Genomic DNA, 22,215 nt, shown 5'->3' on the forward strand with positions numbered 1-22,215 from the left:
TCTTGTACCACACTAAATCTAAAATCACTCTGGGTCTCTCCAGTAACCAGGGTGGCAGGTGGTTAGAACCCTGGATTTGGGGCTGGACAGTCTCCACACTGAGGGATTCCAGCACACATTGCACATGGATACCAAACAGGATTGTGGCTCAGGAACAATAGAAAACAAGATGTTCCAGAGGCAGATGAGCAACAGGTGAAGTTAGAGCTGCAAGAAACTTGAATGCCTGGTGCACCAGGAGGAGCTGCTGGTGGATGGTAAGTGGCAGTTCCCCAGCCTCAGCACATAGGCTGGGTATGGGACTGGTCCGATAAGCACATGTGGCCAGTTGAATCCCCGCATGGTGGACAGCATCAAGGACCCGCAAATAAGAGGGCCTCACTGACTCGTACACCGTGCACCCATAGTCCAGCCACGAACACACAAAAGCCCGATGAAACTAGGAGAGACGTGCCCTGTCCACTCCCCAACACCTGTGGCTGAGGCACTTGCGGATGTTCAGTGCCTTCAGGGTTCTGGCTTTCAAGTCTCACAGGTGTGGCAACCATGACAATCTGGAATCAACAATGAGGCCCAGAAATGGCACTGTGTCTCTAAAATGTAGGATAGTGTCCCCCATAGTCAAGGTAGCAAATAAAAAAAGACAACAAGAACGATTAAAATGAACAAATACACACTTATCAGCAGAAAACTGAAAACCTGTCTTTGCAGCCCACTCATCTAACTGTCGCACTGTAAGTTGCAACTGACAGCTTGCCATTGCAACACTGGAGGAGGAACAGAAAACAACAAAATTGTCCACAAATAAGGAGCACTGTACAGGACTCCTTACCATAGATGTGATACTGTTGATGGCTATGGCAAAGATGGTAACGCTAAAAATACTGCCCTGAGGGACACAATTCTCCTGCTCAAATCGATCAGACAGCACGTCACCAACTCGGGTCCTAGAAAACCGCCGAGACAGGAAAGCCCAAATGAAAATGGGGAGGTCGCCATGAAAGCCTCATTGATGCAGTTGTGCGAGAATACAGTGTCTCCATGTAGTATCATATACCTTGCTGATGTCAAAGAATATGCCAATACAGTGATGCTGATGGAGTAAAGCTGGCTGAGAAGCTGCCTGTAGGAGGGACAGGTTGTTGACAGTGGACTGAAATTTTCGGAATCCACACTGAGAATGGAGGAGGATTTCCTTTGATGCCGCTGGCAAATGTCAAAGAGTGCAGTACTGGATGTGGTCGTGACTGGGTGCAGTGTCAGAAGGGTCAGTCAGTGGCTATTCGAGCTCCCACATGGAGAAGGGGAGTTGTAGGCCTCAGAACTGTTGGACCTAAAGCCATACTTTTCCCTCTCGACAGTGGCATGGTAGTGACAAAACACTGGATCCTGGCTTGTATTGGGCAACAGTTTGTGCAAAATGCTCTGTCAGTGTCTGAGCAATGTTTCTAGGTGTTGTGTGGAGGCACTCCTGTTCCAGCACTCAGCTATCGGTAAATGGCTGTGTTTACCAGAAATCCTCCTGATGGCTTCCCATACTTTTGAGGAACAAGTGGAACGATTGATGGAGTTCAGGAACTCATGCCGTGACCACTTTTTGCTCTCTTTGATGACACAGTGAACCCTGGCTCTCGTGAAATGGCACTCTTGTGTCCACCGAGGGACAGGTTGCCTATGAAGAGGGCCGAAAGACTTTGATAGGAATAGTTAAGCAGCATGAGGGATCTCATGCTTGATGTGATCCACCCAGTCCCAGACAGTGTCCAGTTGGCCCTGCCAATCATCCATGTCGGTGGCTTCTGTCCCAGCAACACACCATTGAGTAGCTGAAGGCGGATTGGGAAGTGGTCGCTGGAATGAAGGTCATCAATGACCTCCCAGTGAACAGAGTCGGTGAGGGCTGGAGAGCAGAGAGATAGATCGATGGCTGGGAATAACCCAGGAGCAACACAAAAATGAGTCTGACTACCAGTGTTTAGGATGCACAGGTCTCAAGATACCAGGAGGCTGTCCAAAACTTGAACCTGATGGCAAGTAGACATTGAGCCCTACAGGACATGATGGGCATTGAAGTCTCCCACGAGGAGCAATGGTCAGGGGAGTTGAGCGATGTGATCTGTGAGAGCCTCAGAGTCTACTGCATCCAGAGGAGGTAAATAAAGGGAGCAAACTGTAAGCCTCTGATGTAAATGAATTTCAGCTGAAACTGCTTGTAGGGGGAGAGCAGAGGAATGGTGCCTATTATTGACAAATGGGGCGACCCCTCCTCTGGCCCTTTTCCCATTCAGGTCATCCATGTGATGTAGAGTATAGCTCCTTAGTACAGGAGCATAAGATGTTTTTAAAATGTGTTTCCTGTAAACACTAGAACAGGGGCATTGCTGTGCTAGGAGTTTCAGTTCCTCCACATGAGTCCAAATTCCATTCATGTTCCACTGTATAATGGGAGCCATCTATCAGGGTGGGAGTACCTTCATCATGACTTTCTGCCAGGGAGGGGAGCCCACAATAAGTGGAGGCTCGGTTTTGGGTTCAAATGGCTCTGAGCACTATGGGACTTAACATCCGAGGTCATAAGTCCCCTAGACTTAGAACTACTTAAACCTAACTAACCTAAGGACATCACACACATCCATGTCCGAGGCAGGATTCGAACCTGCAACCGTAGCAGCAGTGCGATTGCAGACTGAAGCACCTAGAACTGCTCAGCCACACCGGCCAGCTCTGTTTTGGGATGAGATGATTGCTCCAATCTGTCATTAACCTCCATCTCCTCTGAAAAAGAGTCGAAAGAGACATGAGAGAGAATGACATTGACATCATCGGACTGTACCTTCTGTCTCCTTCTGTGGGCGAGTCTTTGCCTTTGATTTCGATTTTTTGGTCTGAGGCGGGAGCAGGCTTCAAAGGAACTGCAGCAGGACATGTACATTGACAAATGCAGGTGCTAGTGCTGGCAGTAGCAACCTCCATTTGCGTAGCAGCATCAGTTTTCAGGACAGGCTGTTTCAGGACGGAAGAAAAGGAGGCAGCGAAAGTGGGTGGCAGCATGGACTTGTATAACTTCTTGGCATCACCTTATGGAGTGTACTTTGTGGTTTTGATCTCATGGATCTTCTGTGCCTCAAGGAAAACTCTGCAGACCCTGTTCTAGACATGGTGATCCTCAGAGCAGTTGACACTCTTTGGAGGAGAGGAGCAACAAACTCCCTCATGGGCAACTTTACCACATTTTCCACATGTGGCTTCCCATCTACAGCTGAGAGCAGTGTGCCCAAAGTTCTTGCATTTAAAACATCACATTGGATTGGGGTAATAAGGCCGTACAATCAGACTTAGGAAACCTGCCTTCACATGCTCTGGTAGTTTGATGCTGTTAAAAGTAAGGATAAAACGAGTCTGATTTCACAAGAGTACCATCCACCCATTTCGTAATGTGTTGCACATCGAGTGTGTCATCCTAGGACCATTCAGCTTTCAGTTCTTCTCAGGGAATGTCAACTAGATCCCTGCAAGTCACAACACCTTTGCTGTAGTTCAAGGTGTTGTGAAATTCAGTTTCTATCGCATACTCCCAAGGTATTGTGCTTTCTGAAGATCTTTTACTCGTTGGAAGCTAGATGTTTCAACCAACAGGGTTCTATTTTGCAAGCACTTAACAGATTTTAACGTGCCAGCAATGCCTTCTAAGGCTTTCTGTATGTAAAATGGTGAAACTTTTTCAAAACTCTCCTCTTTTATTTTAACTATAAGAAGCACATTCTGTGAAGCAGCATGAATTCTGTTACTATTGACTGACTCAGCAGGACTGACCACATGAGCCCTCTTGTTGGTGTTGGTATCTTCCAGTGGCCCACCCTTTCCACTGGGAGGGGGTACAGAGAATTTCAGAGGGAAATAAGGGCCCACTCAGACAGAGCCCGATGTGCCTGAGTAAGCCTTATACAACTGAGGTGAGGTAGGTTCCCCAGAGGTTGCCCACTAATGACTGTTCCACTTCAACAGCCATGCATCTCATCAGTGCACAGCACACCTTGAGACTGAGAAGTTTTTTATAGAGGTTTAGTCCATCCTCATGATCCGGGCAGTCAAGCCAAGACCCCCGTTCCCTATGACACACAACATTCCACCACCATGAAGCACGGTGGATGCTGAAGCATGCCTAGAACTTACGGTGGCAGAGGACTGGTGACACTTACCAGTCCACAGCTCAGGAACCCCAGTGTTGCCAATCCTGTACTCAGCAAACAAATGCTGAGCCCCTTCGGACACTATAATCTTATAGTCAGGTGCCTGTAAGGCATACTTACAGTGATGTCACACACTAGTAATGCTGGGACAAGACTTGGAATGTATTTGTTGCAGTGTTGATAAGTGTTCAGTTTTGTGTTTACATGTGCATTTTTGGGATGTTGAAGCAGAACCCATGGCTCCAATATTAGCTGATTTGTCATTTGACTTCAATGGCATTCATAGACAGGACATTGTTGGAGCTGTTACTGTTTTAAGGGTAAGAAAAACCGTATGTGAGAAACAAGGAAGGAGGATTCAAGGTAAATGTTTTAGATGTGATGACCTGATGACAATGAATTGTGAAAACTGTTTAACACAGGATATCAATGTATTTGGTTAAAATAATGAGCTGCTGTAATTATTTAACATCATCCACACACATATCTTAGAATGGTAACAGACAATGATGAAGACTATAAATGGAAGAAAGCTACATGCTAGATTATCCTGAAAGACTATATGGGTATTCATATTCAAAGAGGGATGAAAATCTATAGTGGTTCTTTGCTGCATGTAGAAGTCACAAGTAAATAACTAAGGAATAGCACAGTGATGGATGACTGGTCATTTGTGATGTAATGATGTTAATAATGACTTATTACTGAAAATACTTTCAGTATTTAGACATACAAGTAGTAACAAATATTTCTATCACATTTACTGCTGCTTGGATCCTGTGTCTGCACACAACATCTGATAGTGTGCATGCTGTTCTAATCTCCATTGCATAGGTGGTGCTGCTGGATGGGCATTTTTTAAACAGTGGTGTGAGTGTTGTTTGGAGGAGGCAGGCAGATGTGCTTTCTGCACTTCCTGGAGGAATGCTTCACTGTTATTAAGAGCAACCACTAGATGAAGCCTGTCATATGCAAATATTGGCATGGTGGTATCTTCCCAGCTAGACACACCATATGTGTGAGGTAGAGAGGCGTTGGAATTCTCAGATAGGAGTGACTGTGATATAGAGCACACCATATAAGAGTCGGCAGCGATGATGTGGTACGGTGATGGCAAGTGAACACTGACATTAGTTTTATTTATTGCAGTGTGTTACTTAATCAGTCAGTTATTTATATGCATATTCTTGAAATAGTGTGACATAGTCAGTCAAAATAATGCAAATAGTTATAGGTGTTTGTTCATTGGACTGTTTACACCACTGTTTTTAACATTATGGTGTCACATATTAATAATGTAGGGATAGTGTTGAGTTTGTACTTAGCAAGTGGACATTTGCTGTTAAATAATACCTGGTGTACTTTTATTAAGCAGTCAAGGGTCTTGAATTTACATCTGTGTTTTGGAATACTGGTTTTTGGGGGAGGGGTCATGCTTTGTAATACTTACAGAAATCCTTGTGACACTTTTAAATTCTGCTGACAGGAAATCATGCCCATTTAAAAAAAAAAAAAACAAACACACACACACACACACACACACACACACACACACACACACACACACACACACACACAATGCATTGCTGTGATTGCTTAGAATAATGAGCAGTAGTAATTGTTGAACATTGTATTTATTTATGTCTTAAAGTGGAAACATGGGTATTTAGGGGAAAATCAGTGTAAAAATTCAAATAGCTGTGGGAGGTGGAGTGCTTATTCCATTCCTTTCAACAAAGTATGATGGTACACAATAGTAATGCAGTGACATTTCCTCATAGCAATAGTTTATTTATTGTGCTGTGCTAGTTGCAGAATTTGAAGTGCAAAAATCTAATAATTCATAAGAACAAAATTTGGAAACACTCTACAGCTACATCTACATACACACTCTGCAAGGCACTGTACAGTGCATGGTGGACAGTACCCTGTACCACTACTATCCATACTTTGTAGTGAGTATGTTGGAGATTTTCACATTACTAGACAAGTATTTCAAAAGTTTCCACCATTTTGCTGAATATCCCATGATGCGATTACATTGTGTAACTTAGCAACACCACAGTCTCACAGTGCATTGTCAAAGTGTCTTACATCACAATTTTTTTTAAAATTTTTACTGTTTTGTGGAACATACAGTGATGCCAATATTTTACATTATTTCTAACAATAGAACACACTCATTTTAACACACACACACACACACACACACACACACACACACACACACACACACACACACACACACACACAAAGTATCTCACATCATAAATTACGTTAATATTGGGCGCCACATTGCAGAATATGCCATGATGTCATTACTTTATGCACACAATGTAACATCAGAGTGTCTTACCTCATAAATTATATTAACACTTACCACCATTTTATTAAGTAGGAAATCTCTGATATTGTAGCTCTTCTCACTACAGTGTATAAACATAGAATGACAAAACTTGACTGGGGGAGGGTACGATGTGGGGTGACCTCAAATATTACTCCCCAATTGCCTCAGGTGTAATTTCACGCTAGAAATGTAACCTGATACCCTTTAACATATCAATGACATTGAAAACAAGGTCAAGATCCTTCTCATAGGTGCTCTGTGTAGTTGGGGGGCAAATAAGCATTCAATTGCAAAAGACAGATAGATTTATTCTCATCTACGCAATAAACATAATTTGTTCAGGCCCCTTCCTTTGATTGAAGCCTTCTCTGGCTAGCTACTTGCCCTGTGACTTAACATAGCTGCTGCAGTAAAGTGACACACAACTAACTAAAACATTCCAAAGAAGTCATTACCTCCACTTTGCATGCAAAAGGATGTTCAGAATGTCACACTTCTTGGGCCTGTCTCCTTGTTTTCTTAAGCCCATAGAAACCCTGTCAATTGTTCAAAATTTTGCCTTTCAGCCACATCCCCTTGCAAGGTATAGCAATGCATCATAGTGTTGAGATATTTTCAATGCTGCCATGGAAACTGTTATGATGGAGCTCATAGTCCTCCAGCATAACAGCACTGCACCAAGGTTGGCCTATGCCAGAAGTCACTAGGGCTACAAAGGTGAACACAGTGAGTGCAGTTCCAAGTGCACTCCTCACCGACAGGTGGCAGTGGTATTGCTCCAAGAGGTTGCAGTCAATGTGAACCTACTCGCTTCCACAAGACCACATGCTTGGGAATAGATCTCACCATATCCTAGCACTTCAACAGTATTTAGGCAGGTGCATGGCTACAAGTGATCAGATTCCATCCCCACTTCCCCCTACTTAACAACAACAATTCCTCATTGGCTAACTTGAACATAGCTGACCATTTTGTATCCTATATCTGACATCTTCTCAGTCCCTGATGACTCTCACTTTGATTACTCCCTATTCCCTAGCATCCACATATGCACAAATACCACTGTTATGCCCCTGGCTAACAGGTTCCAGTACTTTGGCAGTATACTACAAACAGAAATAATCATCCCAATCACACTATATGAAATAAAGCAAGTACCTCACAGAAAATGGAGCATATCCCTGGTCACGACTGCATTATCAATCACCACCTCAAAAAATATCCTGCCTCCTTTCTAGGCACCTTTTTGACCCTTTATACCACTATCCTCTCCACACGTTACTATCCTGAATTGTGGGAAACCTCCAAAATCGTACTTTTCCTTAAACCACACAAACCTTCTACTGATACCTCCTCCTAGCATCCCATCTGTCTCATCTTAGTTTTTATCAAGATCTTCAAAACCATCCTCTCCCAACATATCCATCAACACCTGAACCAACACCACCTCCTTCACATTAATTAGTGTCGCTTCCATTGCAACTTCTCCTCTGATGACCAGCTCTCACACCTCACCCATTTCCTATTTTACCAGCTCAACACCCATTCATTCACTATTTTTGTCTCCTTCGACCTCGAGAAAGCATCCATCCTGTTATGACATTCCCATCTCCTTTTCAAACTACAGGCTCACCAAATTCCCTCCTGTCCTCACTCACACTGATTACCTCTGAATAAATTACACCATCCCTAAACTTGTCACCAATAATCCCATAGTTTCCTCCCCTTTTTTCCAGTCCTCATGCGCTCTACTGACACTTCCCACCAACCTACACCTACAAATCCTCCACATACTCTCCAAAAGAAATTTCTAATGTGTCCCCCTTCCTGATCATGAAACTCTTCGTGATATTTACCCCTCCTGGTAACTTTAAATCCACCCCACACATTCCACCTTATCAGGGCTCCCTCTCCCTACCCTCCCAATATTTTTCTACCTCCTTTTCCCCTTCAAATTTCAGCCTCAGCAATACACCCATCTACTCACCCCTTCTCATATGCCAACAGCCACTCTAGTCTCATTGGTACCACACACCAGTCCACCATTCTTATACCACCACCCTTCTAACTACCTTAATGACTAACTTTTACCCCTGCAACAATGGACTACAAATCCCAGAGCAGGTCCTTCCAGTTTTAGTGACAGTGAAGTGCTTCTTTTTAACATCAGTGTTTTGCTTCCTTTTTAAAATGTTTTTAAATATACTCTTTTTGTTCTTCGGTTATTTAACGTTTTTTTATTACTGAGTTAACAAAAAATGAAGAAAGTCATGTCTCATGTATAAAAACTTCCCTACATTTCTGCTTTAAAAATTTTAAATTCATTTACAGATAACTCCATTATGTTTCTGTTTCTCTTCATCTCTGTTAGTTTGTCTCTTGCTTGAAGAGTGTGTGGATGTACTGCTGACAGTCCATATGGGGCGAATGGGATGGAATAAAAATAAAGAAACAAAGAACGGCTAGTCACTTCTCCACAGGTGAGCTCTGTGGTCTTTACACCAATCACAGTCATGGTTCCTCAATGAGAAGATTTCGTGGAATCTTACCGCAACCACTCATCCGACGCCTGTCTAAATGCCTGGGATGTTTGCCTATGACACTATGTGGAGCCACCAGCAATCATGATCGAGGTAAACTGAGACTTGGCTTCTACCACTTCGTATTTTGGCTGGCACAGTGTGTGTTTGACTACAGACAACCAATTCCTCGGCAACCAGTACTTCGACTCTAGTCACTGTGATACAGTTTTCAGTGGTTGACAGTCCACCGGGTTTACTTCTCTCACCTATTACAAAGACAGACTGAATTAAGAACTAATTCTTGTGGTGTGTACGTACATGCCGTAGAAGGAGAACAGGAGTTTTACTCTCATTTCAATAAACTTGCTTCTCATTGTCTACCTGGGCTTTAGTTTCTCTGCGTCAAACCCTGCGTGTGCCACTTCAGAAACCCTCAGAAACTTCTGCAGAATCATTCAACTGCCATACTTCCAAAAACCAACTACAATTCTCCTTATGGTTAGAGACGAATCATAAATCCTCGCCTGCGAAGGAACGTGTCGCATCTTACGCGGGTAAGACAATAAACTTCTGATTCGGCCTCAGTGACACGAAATACTGTGGTGATTTTGTACAGTGCACTTGATGTATGTAAAATCACTCTTCGAATTAAAATCTGAACGAGATAATTAACCGCAATGGAAACTAGTGCCCGAAACGAGTGGAAAAGATACGCTACTGCAAATTTTATGATCTCATCATCCACTAGACGTTAAACTTTAACCATCGTTCTTTGTCTGGCACATAGAGGGGTTGACAAAAATATGGAATAAAAAATATCATCCTTAATATTGTTTAGGAAAACCGTAGGCATTCAAAACGGCGGCTTCCAATCGTCTCGGAATGGATAAACGCAGGTCCTGTATATTTTTCATGGCAATCTCATACTATTCTTCCTACAAAATTGTGGAAAGTTCAGGTAACGGTGATGGGTGTGGATAGAGTTCACGCGGCCTTTCCTCCAAAGTAGAGCACAAAGGCTCAATAATAATGAGACCTTGTGACTGTGGTGGCCAGGGGAGATGCGACAATTCATCCTCGTGCTCACAAAACCAGTCCTGGAGGACACGAGCTTTGTGAATAAAGGCTCTGTTTTCTAAGGACACAGCATAGTCACATAAACCTTCACAGTAATGCGGCCTCGCAGAGTAACAATTGACCAACTGCATATCACGGTATGGCTACCCAAGTCATCACCAGAGCCCCGCCACGTTTCACTCTTGGGACAAACTGGGCCAGAAGTTGGGAATAGTGTGAAACAAGACTCATTCGTGTGTTAGTAGATTTTCCCGGCGAATGAGATGCTGGGAGGCCTCTCGGGCATGCAGCCGGGTTGACTGGTCGTTGTTGAACGAATTTTCGACGGCGTAACGTGCCATCTTCATCAGGTTACTCCTGTTGACTGACGACACATTCGTCATTTGGTCTCATGGGGAACAGAAGCTCCAACTGTTCTTACAACATCTGAACTCTATCCACCCCCAAATTCAGTTCACCATGGAGGTGGAGGTGGAGAAAAACGGGCAGCTACCATCCTTGGATGTTCTGGTACGGAAAAAGCCTGATGGAACACTGGGACACAGCGTCTACCGGAAAACAACCCACACGGATCTGTACCTTCACATCTCCAACTGTCATCACCCGTCACAAAGGGAAGGAGTACTAAATACATTGGTTCACAGAGATCGTGTGATCTTCGACGAAGAAAGCTTAAAACTGGAACTAGACCACCTCAAGGATGTATTCCAGAAGAACGGCTATAGTGACCGCCAAATTCGACACGCCTTCAAGCAGAAGACCACACCACAGCCGACACCTGATGATTATCCATCGAAAGCGACAGCCTACATACCATACTTGGGCATCGTATCTGGAAAAATGGGCAGGATTCTAGGACGTCATAATATCAAATATGTCTACCGCCCGCCGCCAAAGATCAAGTCCCTTGTAGGGAAAGTGAAGGACGATTTAGGACTCCGGAAATATGGAGTTTATTTCATACCGTGCTAGTGTGGGAAAGCATATGCGGGGCAAACAATTCACACGGTTGAGGAAAGGTGTACTGAACACGAAGGGCACACCTATCTCCAACAGCCTACAAAATCTGCAATCGCAGAACATTGGCTCGAGACAAATCATCGTATGAAAAACGAGAACAGAGAAGTCCTGCACAACACATCCCGCTTCTGCGACTGTGTATACAAGGAAGCAATTGAAATACATCTGCACGAGAACCTTATTAACAAGGACAACGGATTTCAACTCAGCCAAGCGTGGAATCCAGCAATAAAAGTTTTGCAGGAGCAGCGGAAACGGGGCACCACACCCTCCGAAGGCTGCATGCGTACTGACGCTCATCAGCCATCTCGTCAGCGCAAGCTACCCCCACCACCGCGGCCTGCACATCCCTAGGTCCATACGCGTAGTCAGTGGAGGGGAGAGGCGACAGGTATATATACCACACCACCCGCCGGCCTAGGACGTCAGTCAACAGGAGTAACCTGACGGTGATGGCACGTTACGTCGTCGAAAATTCGTTCAACAACGACCAGTCAATCCGGCTGCATGCCCGAGAGACCTTCAAGCAAGACTCATTCCACCAAATGACTATCCTCTATTGATCTATAGTCCAGGTTTAATTGTTTCGTCACCACGTTTTCCTGTTACGGGCATTTGCATCACTAATTGGTGCCTTTGGGATTGCAGCTCGTCTCGCAATTCCCAGATTATGGAGCTCCCTTCGGGCTATTTAGGTGCTGACAGGGTTCGCGAGTGTGACCTTCAGTTCTACAGTCACTTCTGCGGCTGCCGTTCTCTTACTATTTTTGTCACAACCCCCTTCAGTGACTGTCCGCCGCGATTAGACAACACACAATTTTATCCGCGTTGTGACTTAGCGGATAATGTTTTTCCGCTTCGGCTCCCTCGGTTATGGAAGCGCCCAGCATACGAGCACCAGGAGTTTGCCCCGTGTTCGAAATCGCTTAGTTTACACAGAACACTGTTCTAACAACGGCTGAAATTTGCAGCGTATTGAGGAGATCGCACAGTTGTTAGTGGCCAAATACAACAGTTCATCCTGCAGGCTTCGCTAGGATTCGCATTTATGTTTAAGCACACATCTCTCGATGCGCTTCCATATTTTCCATATATTTGTCCACCTCCCGGATATCTGATTTCTTTGCTCGCCGCTGTATAGACGTGGAAGATGAAACAGAAGCGACGGTGAAGTGCCTACTTGTAGATGACGGTGGCGTTCCCGGAGCAGGCGACGGCGCTGATGGCCTGGTCGTGCAGCGGCGGCGCGGCCTCGCGGCTGAGCGCATCGCGGACGATAGCCGCCAGGGGCCCCGGGCCCCGCTGCGCGCCGCACATAATGGCGCCCACCAGGTCGGGGTCCACCTCCAGCTCGTCCAGAATCTCCTCCCGGCCGGGCAGCGGCGCGGAGTACGAGTCGGGGCACATGGACAGCCGCATGCACGCCCACGTCGACAGCGACTTCTTCAGTAGGCGCAGAGGGTGCTGCTCGGGGCCGGCTTGCAACGACTGCAGCAGCGGCTGCCTTATCAGCCGCCTCAGGAACGTCTACGACAGAATATGTACGACAGTTTTCCTTTATTTATTTATTTGTCGCGGCCAGAAGAGGGCCATCCTTTCTGACATTCAACCAGGCATTCTACATAATATCACCAGACAAAATTTGGTCACCCACGTGTTCACAAACAGACGAATCGTTAAGCCTTCACAGATGGCGCAGTCACATGCTCAACAGCACGTGCACTGCCTCCACATTAGCATAAGGCAGTAGTAGAGCTGCAAAACTGCAGTAGTCTACCAGTAGTAAGCGTAGACTACAGTAGTTTTCCTGGTAGCTTTGGTCAGTTAAGGTCATACCTGCGTTACTTGCATGTCAGGTGGGTTGCATACCTATGGGGCGTTACCTCTTAACTCTCTCTTTACATATGCGATCAGTGTCTTATTAGGTTCCGGTGAAAACGAGAAGCGATGACTAGTCTAGAAACTGAGAAAGGACGTATAAAGGACTGAATAACCTAAGGAACATTTTCGTCCTGTCTGTTACTCAATAATAAACAGTAGTTATAGAAAAACTGAAATTGTCAATGTTTAATTCAGGTTTTATTCGAAAATTGTTTGCTTATAATGGGATGTTACAGAAAAAATAAAGGAAACAATACAGATTTATCATATAGAGCTAGAAAACACAGTTTCCTCAACGATAAGGTAAAACACAAAGCAAACACAAAACAATATCAAACATCGCTTCAATACTTCCTCAGACTTATATAAAACCTGTTTCTATTATTCATAAGCAACTTTCCATTTATATGGTTCAAAGGGCTCTAAGCACTATGGGACTTAAGGTCTGAGGTCATCAGTCCCCTAAACTTAGAACTACTTAAACCTAACTAACCTAAGGACATCACATCTATATCCATACTCCGCAAGCCACCTGACGGTGTGTGGCGGAGGGTACCCTGAGTATCTCTATCGGTTCTCCCTTCTATTCCAGTCTCGTTTTGTTCGTGGAAAGAAGGATTGTCGGTATGCTTCTGTGTGGGCTCTAATCTCTCTGATGCCTTCCCACACCATGACGCCAGGAGTAACTCCGAGCTGTGCCTCTCCAAAATTTTGGAACAATGGGACCTAACCCCAGGTCGCCGCACACTCTCAGACTATGGTTATCTAGGGTAGTGCAGAAGCGTAGTGCACAGTATGGCGATCCTTCCTTGTGGTCACACGTGAACGACAGGAACCTTGACGACGAGTATGCCCACCTCACGTTACCCTGCAGTCCGACAATCGGCCAGTGTCACTTCCGAATGTTCTATAAATCTGGATGCTGCACGATTGGATCATCCGGCCAAATGTAGACCTAAAATGAGTCCCCCTTTCGAAATCTGTGAAGTCTTCATAACGCTGTCGACCATCCTTATATATCCTACCAGGCCTGGTAACATTATACGAGGTGCATTCAAGTTCTAAGGCCTCCGATTTTTTTTCTAATTAACTACTCACCCGAAATCGATGAAACCTGCGTTACTTCTCGACGTAATCGCCCTGCAGACGTACACATTTTTCACAACACTGACGCCATGATTCCACGGCAGCGACGCAGGCTTCTTTAGGAGTCTGTTTTGACCACTGGAAAATCGCTGAGGCAATAGCAGCAAGGCTGGTGAATGTGCGGCCACGGAGAGTGTCTTTCATTGTTGGAAAAAGCCAAAAGTCACTAGGAGCCAAGTCAGGTGAGTAGGGAGCATGAGGAATCACTTCAAAGTTCTTATCACGGAGAAACTGTTGCGTACCGTTAGCTCGGTGTGCGGGTGCGTTGTCTTGGTGGAACAGCACAAGTGCAGCCCTTCCCGGACGTTTTTGTTGTAGTGCAGGAAGGAATTTGTTCTTCAAAACATTTTCGTAGGATGCACCTGTTACCGTAGTGCCCTTTGGAACGCAATGGGTAAGGATTACGCCCTCGCTGTCCCAGAACATGGACACCATCATTTTTTCAGCACTGGCGGTTACCCGAAATTTTTTTGGTGGCGGTGAATCTGTGTGCTTACATTGAGCTGACTGGCGCTTTGTTTCTGGATTGAAAAATGGCATCCACGTCTCATCCATTGTCACAACCAACGAAAAGAAAGTCCCATTCGTGCTGTCGTTGCGCGTCAACATTGCTTGGCAACATGCCACATGGGCAACCATGTGGTCGTCCGTCAGCATTCGTGGCACCCACCTGGATAACACTTTTCGCATTTTTAGGTCGTCATGCAGGATTGTGTGCACAGAACCCACAAAATTCCAACTCTGGAGGCGATCTGTTCAACAGTCATTCGGCGATCCCCCAAAACAATTCTCTCCACTTTCTCGATAATGTCGTCAGACCGGCTTGTGCGAGCCCAAGGTTGTTTTGGTTTGTTGTCATACGATTTTCTGCCTTCATTAAACTGTCGCACCCACGAACGCACTTTCGACACATCTATAACTCCATCACCACATGTCTTCTTCAACTGTCGGTGAATTTCAATTGGTTTCACACCACGCAAATTCAGAAAACGAATGATTGCACGCTGTTCAAGTAAGGAAAACGTCGCCATTTTAAGTATTTAAAACAGTTCCCATTCTAGCCGCTGGCGGTAAAATTCTATCTGCCGTACGGTGCTGCCATCTCTGGGACGTATTGACAATGAACGCGGCCTCATTTTAAAACAATGTACATGTTTCTATCTCTTTCCAGTCCGGAGAAAAAAAATCGGACGCCTTAGAACTTGAATGCACCTCGTATTTGGGAAACAATGCACACTGGTGGACATTCTATCTGTCACCGCGAATTGCAACTCAAATCATTTACATGTCCATCGATGCTGTGTACGTGTAGGAAGTTACACTGACCATGTCTTCTGAGTGCTTCACTTCTTTGTCAGGCAGTGTACAACACTAATAATGGAACGCAGTAGCAGCTAAAGTAGAAACAGGCGGAGCTGATATTCGTTCATGAAGCGTAGAAAAGCAATGGCAGATTAGAATCAGATAGATTTTATCTGAGGGCGCTGGCAGCAATCGGCGTGAGAGAAGGGATGGGCAAAAGAGGAAAAAGAGAAATGTAGTAGAAACAAGTAATGAGGGGAAAAAAGTGGCGTGACAGAGGAACGAAAAGAAAAGGTGGAGGCCTTTGTTGTATTGTTGACAGGGAAACCTAACCATTGTATTGGCTTTTAAGAAAAAGTTATGACGACGAAAGGTAAAGCTTTTTCTTAAAAATAACAAGGCATTGACTTGTGCGCCGAATGCGAGGTATTTTGTTCCAGAGGTGAACAGCAGCGACAGAGGAGTTTCTGAATGTTTTAATTTTGTAGACAGAAACAGTTAGGATACAACATAAGTGAAACTTTGTGTTGCGATTATGTTGACATGAAGGAACCTTAGCTCTGATGTGAGATACTGGTCTGCACGCATACTCAGGAATCTACGATATAGACATACCACGTGGTAGTCACGTAACTCGTCTGGCCATAACCATCGTAACAGGCTCTATGAAGGATGTTGGTGATCAACGTATGATACATCTCTTGTGAGAGAATGAAACTGTTAGTGATCCACCAGAGTTGTGGAAAAAGTAATGATTCAAACAGAGCCTGTAACTGCAGCACAGTGTTTCAAGAGGACTGACTGCCTTAGTCAATGATCTGTGCCAACATAGAACCGCCAGCAGCTAGCCATGACCAAGTCCTCAGACAATCATTATTTTCAAGAGGCTTCCGTGTGACGGAACAGTGTGGCACGGCTACCTTTTGTGCATAATTAGCAGATGCAGCAGCTGGACGAGCTTCCATAGCTCGGACTGGAGTAGGCTAAGCACAGTGTGCTGTTATTGCAATTCCTGATGGGATTGGGTTTGTGACCTGACAGATTCAAGTAAGGAGGCAGGGCCGACCCCATGTTCAGCATAATGTATAGGGCACAGATGCAAAGAACGCGAGGGCGCCACGAGAGGTGACGCAAAGGTAAACTGCAGGCTTGGAGGAGGAGATTAGTGTTTAACGTCCCGTCGACAATGAGGCCATTAGAGACAGAGCACAAGCTCGGATTAGGGAAGGATGGGGAAGGAAATCGGGCGTGTTCTTTCAAAGGAACCATCCCAGCATTTTCCTGAAGTGATCTAGGGAAATCACAGAAAGCCTAAATTAGGATGTCAGGACGTGGGATTGAACCATCGTCCTCCCGAATGCGAGTCCAGTGTGCTACCCACTGCGCCACCTTACTCAGCTCTGCAATCTTGGTCCATGATATGGGACCTCCTGTGATGTTGAGCTGTGCAAGCTCCTGCAGCATCCTCCTCTTAGTGGAGTGATCACCTGGCTCTTGGCAGGATTGAACTTCAGGTGCCACTTAGTGGACCAAACCCCCAGTGCCTCACAGTTGAGTTTCAGGTGGCGTTCCATGGTGTGTGCGTTAATGCATTGGGTGAATGGGGCAGTGTCATCAGCACATCCAACTTGTCCACCAGCGGCACATCAGCCATATAGAGAGTACAGCAGAGGGCCCAGAACGGACCCCTGAGTCACCCCAGCTTGGATAGGCTGGATGGTAGTTGTCCACTGGTCGGCCTGTACGTGGAACGAGTGGCCAGAGAGCTGTGACTTCATGAGGACCACGTGCGATGTTGGGACCCCGTGTATAGAGAGTTTGTACATGAGGCCGTCATGCCACACAGATTCAAAGGCCCAGGAGACATCCAGGAATACTGGCCCAAGGTATTCCCTCATCTCCAGGGCCCCCATCGTACGCTCCATCAGACACAACAGCTGGTGAGTAGTGGCATGGCCACCCTGAAAACCAAACTGTTCATTCAGGTGGAGATGTTGCTGGTTGACAAGCTAAAGAAGGCACTACACACAGATCCTCTTGAATACTTCCGAGAGGGCCAGTAACAGATTAATGGGCCGGTAATTTGATGGCAGTCATGGGTCCTTGCTGAGTTTCAGGGTGGCTACCACGTCCACATGCTTCCATACAGAAGGCAAGACCCCCCAAAGTAGAATCTCATTGAAGATTGTCACCATACCTTGATGTACTGCTGGCAGTATGTGCAGCAGGAGCATGCCAGTGATGACATCACTGCTATCAGACTTTAGGGCATTCAGTGTCTGAAGTTGTGAAGCGACCTCCTCAGCGGAGATCGCAGTGATGATGTCATCTTCCTCCCTGGCAGCCAGGAAGATGGGGAGTCGTCCTGAATGAGGCATATATGGGCCATGTCAACGGGATCCTCTGCTGGTGTGAAGTTGGCTTGGAAGGTGTCAGCCAATACAATGGCGTTGGGATCGCTGATGTGTTCCTGGTCGACGAGCAGAGGTGGGGTGTATTGTCTGCGCTGTAGGAAGCTGTACATGACATGCCATGCAGTGCCATCATCAGGGTTGAGGGTGGCGACCAAGTTAGCCCACTCCCTGTTCCGGTGGGCCTCCACAGCTGCCTTAATCTCGAAACACAGTTGGTTTAGTAAGAGTTTTGTGGCCAGTTGATGCATGGGTTGCCACTCAGGAACAGCCGATTTTTTGCGGCAATATCTGTCAAGATGGGAGGTGGCAGGTGACAGGAGAAGTCCCATGGTCGTTGAGGGTGGACAGGTGTGGCGGCGGCAGCTGTTCAGAGCAGTGTAGCAGTGAGGAGGGTGAGGGTCGCCTCAGCCCCTTCTTCCATTGGATTTGGTGCATGTTAGAGGAGAGTGAGCACCTCGTCCTGGTATCGTTCAACGTCAGCATTCCTGTAGGAGGGGCGGCCAGCTTGGACCGATCACATCTGTGTCAAAGATCGTTATCCATCTCCGACATGGAGGCAATGGCGACCTGGAGGGCCGTCGAGACAGCGGAGTTTAGAGCTGGGAGTTGGAACATGACTGTATAAAGGATTTTATGTAGATAACGGAGCTTGTTTGCAGGAACCCCATTGGTTGGCATGGGCAGAGGATGGAGTCCTGAGCAGCACATGTGACATGGGTGGTCGCAGCAGGGAAGGCAGGCTGTGCCAGCACGGCTGTGGCATTATGCTGGGTAGCACAGTCAGCCTGTTGTGGGGTAGGGGACTCAGGAGTCCTCCACAGAGTCTGAGATGCTGAGAGGTGGATTGCTGGACCGTCACCTGTGCTTTGGCGACAGACGCGTAGCTGACTCCAGACTGTACATTGCGTGCCCCCCTGCAGCCACGGTTGTACATCTTGAACACAGTGCAACCCCTATAGCTAACCTCATGGATTTCACTAAAGCTGCAACACTGCAGCGGGTCTCCTTTCTTCTTCTTGCTCTGATGATGCCCAGCGCACTTGATGCAGCGGACAGGCATGGTACAATTCTTGGAAACGCGGCGAGTCCTTGGAAAGAGAAGCAATGCAATTTCTTGCCCTTGGCTCGAAGTGTCTCAACCGAGACATCGATGTCGGCGATTCTGTCGACATTGAAGATCTTGCAGTTGTCAACCAGGGCGACGAGAAACTGGGGCATGCTCCTGTGCATTCTTGGAGACTTCATAGGTTCCACTGTGGAAACTGCGAAGCCCATGTTGACCAGCCCTTATTTGAGGTGTTCAGGTACCATCTTGAGAGGAAGGTGGCGGAAAACTACCTTCAGGAGCTTCAGCATTGTGTGTGAAACAATGGAGCCCCTGCTTCCAGATGAATGCCATTAGTTTGTTGTGGTCGTCGAAAGTGGCAGGGAAGACCCGTTGGAGGTGCTGAAACTTTATTTACAAGCTTGTGATGTTGGTGACGTTGTTCAGCAACTTGTTGAAAGTAATGTAGTCTTCCTTCCACTGCATGACAATCGGTGGAAGTCTAAGCGCCTTTGGCCCCTGTTGAGAATTGGGGTCTTCTTCCATTAATGGCCACATCCGGGTCAACCAGGAAGCGGTTCGAGGTTGCGACACGTTGTGGTTGTACTTTTTGGAGCTTCTGTACCTGGACAGTGCGCTTCCACTCAGGCTTCCAGAACCTTTCGTTCTGAGACTAAGGCGTATTGGCGACCCTGGAGTGGCCTGGTCAGTCGCCTTCTTCTTAGTCTGCCTCCTGCGAACGGAAGAATTTGCGGCTGCGGTCAAGGTATCGTCCGTATCCGCGGCGACTGCTCGCTTACGCGAGACCTGTGACACCGCCATGTGTGTGTGGTGCGAGAGGAGGCACGCCAGGCTCACCTCAGATATGTCCTGAGTCGTCAGAGCAGTTGCTTCTGGTCGGGCACTGACTTCTTGTGTATTCACGCCGAGTTGAGCAGAAGCTAGCAGGGCAGTGGCCTCTAGACTGGCAGAAACCGATGGGGCAGCCAGCAAGACATCGGTTGCTTGAATAGCCGAGCCTGGGGGCGCAACACCAGTAGGGAAAGGACTCTGACTTCTAGAGTAGCCGGATCTGGTGGCGCATTACCCTTCGGGGCATCCGCTGACAGGGCAGTGCATTCTTGAATAAACACGCCTGCAGGGCTCACGGCTGTAGTCTGACCTCTTCACTGGCCGCGCCTGGCAGTGTCTGCAAGTAGAGTTGAAACGCTTTGAACCCCTTTTCCTCGGCATCAAGGCCAAGATATGCACCGCTATGAGAGAAGTGCATAATTACAGCGTGCAGCTGAGGTGCAGATAGCGGGCAAACGTCCTTAGTAGAAGTCAACGCGTCGTCCGTCTTAGAAAGCATTGTAGTCTTATATGGGGGGGAAAGGGGGGGGGGGGGGGCAGGTGGGGCCACCGACGGGGCCATTCGCCCCAGCAGCGCGGTCCTTCTCACACGGCATACTAACTCGGAATGATGCATAATCAGCCTCCTGACAGCAGTATTTATACCACCACCACAATCTCTCACCCTCGCCCCTCTTCTCCAGAGCTAGCCAGTCATTATCAGACAGCCGGGCTATATTCTGAAGCCGAATACAACGACGCACCTATGACGCAGGTGCCAGCACCGTCACCGAAACTCGATCCCTCAGCTTATGCATGACTGCGCAGACTCTGTCTTGCCAGCCCTGCGCTCTGCCGCCACTGAGAGTCTACTCGCCCTCCCCATCTTCGGGGCTCGAAATGAAGTGAACAGCGCTGATATGGACGCTGGATAAGTATTTAAGAGTCACTAAATGCAAGGCAACTGGTTTATTGACGCGTTTCGAATACACTCAACTTCAGAATATCAAGTCATGGGAAGAGTGTTTCATATAGGCAGTATGGGGTCATGTGAATGTGATAAATTCAAAAACGTGAGTGAGTTACGCGAGTTATGACAGCACGCTGACTTCATGGGAAAAATACTTCTGCTAAATACAAAGTCAGAAAAAAAACTAGACGCACTGAGAGCGCTCTGAGGTCATTGAAGAAAATTATTTCCTGTAATAAGAGGACAATGACTACGGAAATGCCTGATTGGTTTATTACATGTTTAAAAGATGCACTTTCAATGAAGAAAGTGCGACAATCACTGCACAAACAACACATTAGTGGTAGAGGTATTATTGAAAAGCGTACTGTAAATCAGATGCACGCAAAAATATGGCTTCAGTGTTGTAAGAAGCACAGAAAGTGGACAAATAATAGAAATATCTGATATAGTACGATGAGCAAATTTTACACTTACTCAGATCGCGTCTATGTAACGGAAACAAAAGGAAAAGCTTACAAGCCAAACCGCCTACTTCTATCTGTGAAGCATTACGGAACATCTACAGTTGTTTGGGCTCTTAACTCGTGGGTTTCTTTTCGTATTGTGATCGTGTGATCATAGTGAAATGAAAGGTAGCTGCTAAGGTTGGGCATTTTAAATAATAACGTTCATTCAGTGGTGCAGGAATTACAATAAAACTGAGGAGAAGCCAGAAGTCGCTTAAAAACTTGTCAACGACTTGTGGCTGCTCCACAACTTTATTTCTAACGGCCGCTATTCCGCCTGCAGGTGATCGCTAAATTTGTGCCTAACCAGGTGTACGAATTGTTCCCAACAAGGACTGAGCCTTTCAGTGTGATAATTTCCGCCATCACAAAGCTCGAAATATGCAAAAGTTGGTTGGTAAGAGGATGAAATAACACTCCCTCCCTGGCGTCTGCAATCAAAAGAGATGAATATTATCGAGTAATTGTGGTTCTTATTGGAAAAACAAGCATGCATTCAATATGCCCTCAAGGAAATGGAATAGAATAAAAGTATAAATTCTCATTGAGCACAGCTTAGGATTTGTGTCTGTTGATCCCTAAGTGTATTCACAGGTTGCTTTGGAGGCCAAAGGTTCAAAATGGTTCAAATGGCTCTGAGGACTGTGGGACTTAACATCTGAGGTCAGCAGTCCCCTAGAACTTAGAACTACTTAAACCTAACTAACCTAAGGATATCACATACATCCATGTCCGATGCAGGATTCGAATCTGCGACCGTAGCAGTCGCGCGGTTCCAGTCTGAAGCGCCTAGAACCGCTCGGATACACGGCCGGCTAGGCCAAAGGTGCCACCATATCTACCTAGGTGTTCCTAAATCTATACCTTCGCAGAACCGCAAAACCTTTCTTGGCACGAGATTACGTTTTCGTTCTACTTCACAACGTTCTACCGTGTCACGCTGAAGTGCCTCAACGATGTC

The 22,215-nt window shown here is 46.3% G+C and overlaps 1 protein-coding gene across 1 annotated transcript in view; it reads right to left on the reverse strand.

Annotated features, from left to right (window-relative positions):
- The window catches only part of LOC126298546 (uncharacterized), a 439,384-nt gene that overhangs the window by 58,886 nt on the left and 358,283 nt on the right, over positions 1–22,215 (reverse strand). The window contains exon 12 of the mRNA XM_049989905.1: positions 12,337–12,683. Coding sequence (XP_049845862.1) covers positions 12,337–12,683 — 347 coding nt within the window. The remainder of the gene's footprint in view (positions 1–12,336; positions 12,684–22,215) is intronic.

This window comes from Schistocerca gregaria, chromosome X (assembly GCF_023897955.1).
Source record: "Schistocerca gregaria isolate iqSchGreg1 chromosome X, iqSchGreg1.2, whole genome shotgun sequence".
NCBI lineage: Eukaryota > Metazoa > Arthropoda > Insecta > Orthoptera > Acrididae > Schistocerca > Schistocerca gregaria.